This window comes from Archocentrus centrarchus, chromosome 1 (genome assembly GCF_007364275.1).
Source record: "Archocentrus centrarchus isolate MPI-CPG fArcCen1 chromosome 1, fArcCen1, whole genome shotgun sequence".
Lineage (NCBI taxonomy): Eukaryota > Metazoa > Chordata > Actinopteri > Cichliformes > Cichlidae > Archocentrus > Archocentrus centrarchus.
This window is the reverse complement of record NC_044346.1, coordinates 14,361,737-14,371,460: the sequence shown is the minus strand read 5'-3', so window position 1 is coordinate 14,371,460 and position 9,724 is coordinate 14,361,737. Positions and strand designations below refer to the sequence as shown.

The 9,724-nt window shown below is 39.0% G+C and overlaps 1 protein-coding gene across 1 annotated transcript; it reads left to right on the top strand.

Annotated features, from left to right (window-relative positions):
* Positions 1-548: 548 nt before the first annotated feature.
* lsm6 (LSM6 homolog, U6 small nuclear RNA and mRNA degradation associated) lies at positions 549-5,885 on the top strand. Its single transcript, XM_030736201.1, has 4 exons — positions 549-690; positions 979-1,084; positions 1,173-1,286; positions 5,712-5,885. Exons 2-4 carry the CDS (start codon positions 991-993, stop codon positions 5,744-5,746), a joined length of 243 nt encoding a protein of 80 aa, XP_030592061.1. The 5' UTR covers positions 549-690; positions 979-990; the 3' UTR covers positions 5,747-5,885.
* The last annotated feature ends 3,839 nt before the right edge of the window (positions 5,886-9,724 follow it).

Sequence of the window (9,724 nt, the reverse complement as noted above, 5' to 3'; positions counted from 1 at the left end):
ATTTGTGGATAGTGACTCTCACTGTAGTTCACTGGAGTCCCAAAGCCTTAGAAATGGCTTTGTAAACCTTTTCAGACTGATAGATGTCATTGACTTTGTTTCTTAGCTGTTCTTGAGTAGGTTTTTGTTTGTTTGTTTCGTTTTTTTATATTGTGGCACGATGTGTTGCTTTTTGAAATCTTTTAGCTTACTTCACTTTGTCAGACAGGTTCTATTTAAGTGATTTCTTGATTCAACAGGTCTGGCAGTCGACGGGCCTGTGTGTGACTGGTGAAATTGAGCTCAGCTTTCCAGAAATTGTGGTCAATCACAGTTAATTCATGATTTCACAAGGGGCAATTTCTTTTTCACATAGGGCTGGATGGCTTTTATCCCCTAATAAATGAAATCATAATTTAAAAACTGCATTTTGTATTTACTCAGGTTATCTTTGTTTAATATTAAATTTGTTTGATGATCTGAAAAGTGACAAATATCTAAGAAAATAAGGAAAAATAAATCATGAAGGGAGCAAATACTTTTCTCAGAGAATTGCGCCTTACGTTGTAGCCGCTTTGATATCTGATTAGTACCATGTGGCCAATCAATTAAGATTTTTTTTGTCCTCAGCCGCTTTCCGTAGAGAGCACGCCTGTGATTGGTCAATCTGACGTCCGTGCTAAATAGAGTCGTCTGGAAAACGTCCGTCTGGTGAGTGAAACGCTAACAAACATATTGTTTTTACAGATAAAAATTCAAGTGCTTCTCCCTGTGCTGTTGGCACGCAGAAAATGTATACAGGGTTCTTACAAAGACGGTGAATTGCTTGCCGCGCAAACAGTCACGGACTAACAGCGCGTTAGCGGGTTAGCTACACTAGCTAATTAGCAGCTAGCCTAGTTGTCTGCGTTTGGAAATCCTTTCACTGTTAGCTGGTGCTGTGCTAACTTAGCTCCATGAAATAAACCGCGACTATAACGTCTGCTGTTCATCTTTCAGATCACGATCAAAATGAGCCTGAGGAAGCAGACTCCGAGTGACTTTCTGAAACAGATCATTGGCAGACCTGTTGTGGTCAAACTGAACTCTGGGGTGGATTATAGAGGTAGGTCACAGCCTAGCCACTTGTTTCCTTTAATGCAGATCTCTAAATGCTGGCTTTTAACGAAAACACTGTGTTTGTCTACCCGCAGGTGTCCTGGCCTGTTTAGATGGCTACATGAACATTGCCATAGAGCAGACAGAGGAGTATGTTAACGGGCAGCTTAAGAACAAATATGGAGATGCCTTTCTAAGAGGAAACAATGGTAAGATTGCCTGCTTTATATACACTTTTGCTATTAAAGCTTGAGGCAGTAGAAGTCTTTTGTAAGACCTTTCAAATATATAATGGTCCTAATGGCATTTATGTGCTAAACTTAAGGCAGTAGCTTAAGTAACTAACCTGACAAAGACACAAGATGTAATCAGAGTTGTGTAAATCTTTTTCTTAAGTACAAAAATAAGTGTGGGTGTTTTTATATATTTGAGGCCATCAAAAATGTTTTTTTTTTCCTAATGTCAGAAACCTAACTGTGTCTGACTGTTGATAGGTGCAGATAATATGACAAGCAGAGGTGAGGAGTTCAGGTTAAAGTGCGATCTGAAAAGATTGCAGAGTAGGTGGCTGACCCAGTAAAGGAACCTGGTCTGTAGGATTTTGTTCTTTCCGAGAAGGGAAGCTGTGTTCTGTCGGATAACGACTCTATTCAGTGCTTGCTAATTAATTCAGTCTAAGTCAGGGCAGATATTGTGAACAGCAACAACTAGGTTCATTATGGTGTCATAACCTTTTAGATATGTTCTGTGTAACAACTCTTTTTGTAAATTCAACGTCATTTTTACTCATAAGAAAATAAGGATGATTTAAGTGCCCCATAAGCTGTGGCAGTCAGCCGTGAACAATGCTAGAACCCTGAAACTGTGAAACTGAACTCAGCCATTTATTTCATTATTTACACCAGTGTTTTCCCCTACTGCCGTAAAGCTCTCTCACCTTCTTGAAAGTACTGCGAGGGTTATATAAATGGTGATAATTGGTAAGAAGATTAAAAAAAATCCCACTAAAATTAAATAGGTCTTGAAATTAAACAAATTAAACCAGACTTTTCTAAGTACATCATTATATGATAAGAATCAGATATGCGCTTAATGACAGTAACTGTTAGCTGATGCCGTAGCTGATTTATTAAGATATTTTAAACTCACTAATTGTTAAAACAACACATTGTTAACACAGCACTTGGGCACTGCCCTTTTTCAGTCATTGTCAGTTGGTTATTGCATTTTCTTGTGTTACTTGCTGTATTGTTATGAGTCTTTATATGACTCTTCTCTGTATTAATCAGCATAGACAGTCTGGAGAGAACTTAAATTGCTGTGCACAGTAATGGTTTTGTACAGAGGCATTCAGTTAACTCTGTCCTGAGATAGAGTTCATGTTTAATCACTGGAGTGCCTTTTTTAATATGAGGACTCACGAGTATCAACTCAGTGTGAGGCTCTTGTTAGCAGAGCTAGTTTAATACATTCTGTATTCACCGCAGCAGTCAGAACATTTGGTTTTTTGAACTGTATTGTCTGCATCTACATCACTCCGTCTGCGTTTTCCAGACACCAGGCATGTTGTATCTATTGTGTGATTCGATCTTGAATGTGAGTCATGCAGGCTGGTGTTTCAGGCTGCAAATAGTGCTATTTTAGTCAAAATAGAACAGACTGATGAATGTAGATTTAAATAAAAGTAACTACTACCTGCTGGATTTTCAGTAAAACTTGCAGCCATACACATGTACAAAATGTAACCAGCAAAAAAAAAAAAAAAAATAATAATGACTTTAATGTGTGACACTGAAGTGGCAGATGCATGCTTCAGTGGGTCAGTGTTTGGCACAGAATTTACTCAGTCATCAGTAGCAGCACGTTTTCTTGTTGCTGGATTATTTATTTTATTTATTTTCCTTTCTGACTCTGGAATAAGTTCTGTATTTGGGGCAGCACATTATGACTGTTCTGTGGGGCACAGTAGCTATTCATATAATATATATTTTTATTCCTCCAGTGTTAAATTGCCAACATTTTTGATCTTTCGCAGTAGAGCCCAGCGGGCCGATAATAATCAGCCGATATTAGCTATGTGCAGATCTATTGGTATCAGCATTTATAATGGCTTTTAAATGAACATTTAAAAAGTATAAAGACGAGACGAGAGAAGCACTCTTCAATAATGTTACGAGTGTTGACGTAGTTTATCCAGCCCCACCGAGCACCATCGACACCCATCACCAGGGCCCTATTACAGAAAGCAGGTTTAGCCAACAACTCTGAGTTTGTTGCCCTGAGATGAGGGAAACTTGAGTTTTCTGTTCCAAAAAGAGTTCATTTCAACTCTGAGTCAGTTGCCACGGTAACAGACTCTGAACTTAACCTGCTTGCTGGCAGGTTTTCTTCAACAAACTGAGTTCCTCTCTGACTCCTCCCCTCCTGCTGCACCTGAACCACCTGTCTGACACTCGATTCATTTCCTCATTCATAAAGTTGCGGTCAGAGGAGCAAATTAATTTTACACTTTTACAAGCACTAAAATCTCAGATGTTATAACGTGATCACTTTTATAGTCACTTGTGAATAGTCTGTAAGGACGGAGACAGTGGCTGTGTCACAGATAATATAATTATCAGGTCAGAATAAAATCTGTAGTCTCCATCTTTCTAACTTTGTGACTCTGTGAACAGTAATGTAGCTGTTTGTCAGTTCCTGTGAAATATACATTACTGTAGCAATCACTGTTTAAATCAAAATGGTCTGTATTAAGCTTCAGGCGCAGAAAACACTAATCAATGATTAATCATCTGTCGTGTTGTAGACAGTCACACTGATGGAAAAATGTCTGGATATTGGAGAAATGATTTTAAGAGTTGAAAACTGAGCTAAATGTACTTAAAGTGACTTAAATACTGTCAACATTTTGAAAGTTATGGTGTCTGAAATTCAGATTATCAATCTCAGCATATTTTCTGCTGAAAATCACCTAAATCAGTCAGCGGGCCAATCCAGAACCGGATCCGCCGGAAGGGGTCATGGACTCCATAACAGATCAGCAAACCGCATCCAAGTCCACTTGCACAGCAGGAGGGATCCAAAATGGACAGGCATCGTGGATTCAGACCAGATAAGGTCCAGGTCCAGATTCAGTTCAGGCTCCAGTCATTTCCTGGCTCCTTCTGTCTGGATCCATTCATAATGGCTTAATTTGTCCCGACACAATCTGTGCTCATTATTTAATATGGCTCATCCTCCCCAAACTGAACTTAAATATTTTAAATCTATAAAGCTGAGACATTTCTTATAACATGTTTGCCTTTATTGATAAAACTTCATTAAATACTTGGAAAGCTGCCCTGCATTTTTTTAGTTATATGTGAACCTATTGAACCCTATTAACAGTAACTCAGTAATACATCTCTATGATTGTCAGAGGGCCGTCAACTATCAGTGAAGCTGAGATTACATCCGATTAGAAATGGTTAAACTGGGGAATATTAAAGCAGTTTTTCTGTAAATCTCGTGAAGCAGTTTTATCCAGTAGTGGCAGAAATAATGAAATTCTCCATTTAAAATGTGAGGTTGCTACAATAATGACATTTTTACTAAATTATTCAAAAAATGCATGAATGACAGCAAAAACTGTTTTTATTTCATAAAAAGCTGACCCGAGGACAGCTCTGTCCCCGGGGCTGTTACTGTCTGGGTAACTAATCTCACAGATCCGTCAGTAAACTCTGATTTCTCCAGATTTTTATCCTCACTTTCTGTCTCCTGCATTTTTTCCTGTCAGGTTGAAGGGGAATAATTAGATTTAAAAAATCAAATGTAAAATTAGGATTCCAGCTTCATCTAATGAAAGTTCAAGTTGCATAAATAACGGCAGCAGACAGTATAAAATAAATTCAAATTTTTTTTTTTTAAATTAAACTTTTATTCTGTCTATGATGACAGAGTGGACCAAGCTGATTAAAATTACTCTTCCTCCCTCCTGTTTTTAAAGATAAAAATCATGAGTAGCACTGACACGTGTTCATATTCTTCGGTCCTCTGGGTTAAAATGGAGGCTCTTCACTTTATTTACCTGTTGCCATGGTGAATCCTGGTATCTGAGCTCCATTGCTGATGGCGTTTTTCCCTTACGCACACGCTTAACTCAGGGTGAACATACTCAGAGTTGATTGAACTTAACCCTGATCAGCTGTTCTTTAAAGGGGAACTCAGAGTTGCCGATCTCAAAGTTGATCAACTCTGAGTTTAAAAATAAACTCAGAGTTGGTTGAACATGCTTCCTGGAATGGGGCCCAGCTGAGCAGAGTCAGGCAGGGTGTAAACGAGTAAATAAATAACCACACATTACAAATGTTAAGCAAGGCTTTTTGAATTTCATGTCTGGAGAAAAAAAATTAAAAATATTGGCCGTTTCACAATATATGAATTTATGTCACCAGATAATGGTATCGGTCTTAAAAAAATCTTACATCGGTCCAGTTTTATTTTATAGTAATCTGACTGTGATTATGTTGGCCTCACTGAGACTGTTATCTGTCAAATAAGAATTTCAGAATTTTTATTTAATGCATGATCATATCTGTATAAATGCAAACTTAACTATATTTTTTCCTATTTTCCCTCTCTCCATCTTACAGTTCTGTACATCAGCACGCAGAAGAGGAAGGTCTAGTGAAGATCATTTTATTTTCATTTTATTTGTTTATTATTGTTTCAGAAGATGACTGTTATAGGTTTTTGGTTCTGTAAAGCCTGATGAGCATTTGTTTTGTAAAAGTGGAATAAGTGAATAAATTCTGAGTTTGGATTTATGTCTGACTTGTTCAACATTATTTACACATTTGTGTTTTTTATCACAAGGAAAACAATGACAGCTCTTTTTTTTTTTTTTTCATTTACTGGAAAACATGAAGTCTAATCTAAGTTTTTATTTTTTTTACCAGGAAAATAATCATTTATTATAAACGAGCAGTTTGCTGACTGAAAATAACCCAGTTAAGAAAGCTGGTGAATTTCTTTTGGCTCTGTCAAAACCTGTTAGAGGGTGCCAGATTTTTTTTTTTTCTTTGCAGATAACATTCAATGTAACAAAATTTTAAACTAGAATAATTTGCAGAGACCCCCCCAATGGTGCCATGGAAACACATCTTCATTGTAATAATGAACTGAACTGTTTTTAAAGTCGGGCTTTTCTTCACACTATCTTTGAACATTTAGCCAGCGCAAAATTGATGTGAATCAACAGATGAAGTCTCTGCTATACTGGTGAATGTCTTCTATTTACCAACAAGGATTAAAGCAATTTATAGCTGATTATGTCCATACATCCTTCATGATTTTAATTATTGGCATTTAAATCTTAAGCAGTGTCTTTCAGAGCTCCCTTTCCTCATGGGGAAGTCTGACAGTGGGAGACGAGTGATGTTTGTTCTTTTTTTCTTTTAGTGAAAGCACTCACTCACAGTTTATCCCCGGAGCAAGCGGAGACGTCCAAATCTACCACTGTTTTTCCCAGAAGGCTTCAAAAGGATTAGAACATAATTTTGTAATTTGTCAGTCCTAATGTGCTAATTTTGTAATTGATCTTGATGCGACTGGCCTGCAGAAACCCATTACTGAATGGCTCATGTACAAATGCGCTCATCATTACACATAATCTGACAATCGGCTGTTTTATAATTCCAAATAAAATGGTTCAAAACAAGAATTCACAAACAAAAGCTCCTGTTTTGATTCTCATTTAGCTTCTATCTCTAGCTGTTTGGGTTTCAAATTGATCACAAAGGTTTAGCTCAATATGACATTATACTTGATTGCTTTGTGCTCCACTACCACCCCCTGAAATCTGAGCTTTGCTGGTATCCACAACAGTAAATCACTGAGCGTCTAACTGCACCAATGTGTGCAAAATACACTTGTTGCTCATGTAATGCACCACCGCGGACTGAATACCTACCTGTGAAAAAAATATGGCATGCAAATATGTATCACTGACTAACAAAGAGTACAAAGACTGCAGGACTAATCTATAAATGGTGCCACCTGCAGGCTATGTCAGGCTGCATTAGCATGTAAACAGATCTGTCAGATCAACTCTGACTGCCTTACTGCTGCAGCCTTCCACGTTGTAGTGCTTTTAAATGTCTCCGAGCGAACGGCCTACCTTTTATCATCTGTGACTGTATAGGTGTTATTTGTTCAGTCAGGTTTGGATTGGCTCTGGTGTGTTTGCCCTGTGAAAATCAATGCGGTACCACATGCAAGGAATTGGAAGTTTATTCCATTTCTGTGCGGCCTGTGGTAATTTAGCAAATGAGTTCAAAAGTGGCATCACCTCATTACGCTAAGATAAGAATGCTATAAATATATGATTCATTAGTTCCTTAATGAGAATGCTGTAGCATGGAGGTATTTGGTGGGGGGGGGGTCTTTTCCTTCCAAGGATGGATTTTTGAGAGCCTTGTTTTCCAACCTGTACATGCGCACTCTGGCCCCTGGAAGGAGACAAAAGGCTGCCAAGGTCAGGCCTGACTTGAGAATGAAGGACGCGTTATTGATCAAACTCTGCCGAGCTGCAGCTGTAGAGGGGGAATGTTGGAGGGAGATTGCGCTGCAACACAGACACACAAACACACGGGCGGACATAGGCACTGAGTGATATATATACACACAAACGCACGGCACACAGTGCAACACACAAAGAATCATTATGGCACTTGGCGAGGGTTAGTACAGGCAAATATTTACCCACTGGAATCATAACTGAGCCGCTGGCCGTGTGGCCTCACAGGGAACCCAATTAATACCATTCACACAAATGACCCGGTGGCAGACATCATGCTCTCAGACTGTGAGCTTTTTTTTTTTCTTTTTTTTAAACACTTGAATTGATACAAGTTCTTTTTCACCTTGCATGTGCATGTGTGTGTCAACAACTGAGCAGTGATTTCAGTCCTTTAAACCCTTTCCAAACCCACACTGTTTTCTTTTAGATCACTGAATACCAAGAAAAAAAATCAACCTCCTTTTATTTTACATTTTATTTGAAGATGCTTTATTCTCCTGTCCAGCTTACTTTGCATAGCGCACTGGTCCCCGATCATAGCGGGCTGACGGAGGATGCTGCAGTGGCTCACTGTTGACGTGTGGAGGTGAGTGATGGAGGGGAGAGGACAAAGGAGAGTAGAATAGGTGACAGCCTTGTTATGTAGGAGAGAAAGCCGGGGGAGACTCAAGTCTTACAGCACCACCAGCTGCCAGAGCTACAAAACTACAGTGGAGACAACATGAGAGGAGGGAGGGAAAGTGGAGTATGACTTTGACCCTGACTGATCACTGCAGCGTGACTGTCTAGCCTTTTCACAAGGGATCAAAGGATGACAAGGACAACCTGAAAATCTTATTTTTCTTATAATGTTCAGCAGTGCCATGCATCCATGTTGACCATGACTAAATTCTGTCTTCTATGCAAATCTATTCAGTGTGGATCTTTTCATATGAATGATTTTGCCAGGGTTAATGAAGAGTGTAGTACGCTAAAAAAGAAAAATATCCCAAAAATATGCAGTAGGTTAAACAAAGGCGGCCCTTCTTACACATTAAACTATCACTACGTCCACTGCCTGCACGCACAGATGCGAGCAGCTATTTGTTTTTGCACATGTAAAGAGACCGCCCTCCTCACATTGTATTAGGATACAAACTTGACCTCCTTTGACCTCTGCCTGACAGCCTGTCATGTGTTTAGGATGTAAATGATGACGCTGACCTCGCACTCAGTAGCTCCGCTCTCACATTTCGCAGGCTGGGTCAGAGGTGCCATTTGGTAAGTGCAGAATAAACAAACACTGGAAAAAAGCATGACAGCGGCTGACCAAGTTTAAATACGTTCATCTGATTAATACGCTAAATATTAGCTGCATGTTAGCTGAATAGTTCATGAATCAGTAAAGAGAAACATGATTTTTATCATTTTGCCTCTCTATACCACCACAGCGAAGCAGGTAGGATGTGAGTGAAGTGTACACTTGGGGCTTTAATTCATGGGAATTCATGAAACATTGTGTTAACCGTTAAGAAATTACAGTCATTTCTTCCTTCATTTTCACAAACCTTGAAGTAACCAATCAGTGATCAAGTGATGTACAACCACAAGCAACTAAAGAGCAGAAAGGCCTGATTAGACATTGCTAGATACAAAAAAATGTCTAGTAGAACTAGACATAGCTGGCCAATATTCTTTGGCCAGCTAAATTAAGATGGTCTATCAGAATGAAAGAAGGCCTCATGTTCCAGATCTTACAGCATCATCTGTCAAAGATGGTGTAATGGTATATGCATGCATAGCGGCAGTGGAACCGGGTCTCTGGCGTTTATTGATTATGTGACTCTATACAGCTATTTGTTCTGCTCAGCTTCAATCAAATGCTGCAAAACTAATAGGATACCATGGAATCAACCAAAGATCTTCTTAAGGCAAAGAAATGGAAATTGGCTTTTCACTTACTGAAGACAAAACTGAAGGCAGAAAGACCCACATATATAAAGCATAGTAAAGGCCTGGCAGAGCATCATCTCAAGGGAGGGAACTCATCATTTTGAGATGTCCATTGGTTCCACACTCCAGGTGGTCACTGACTGCAAAGGCTTG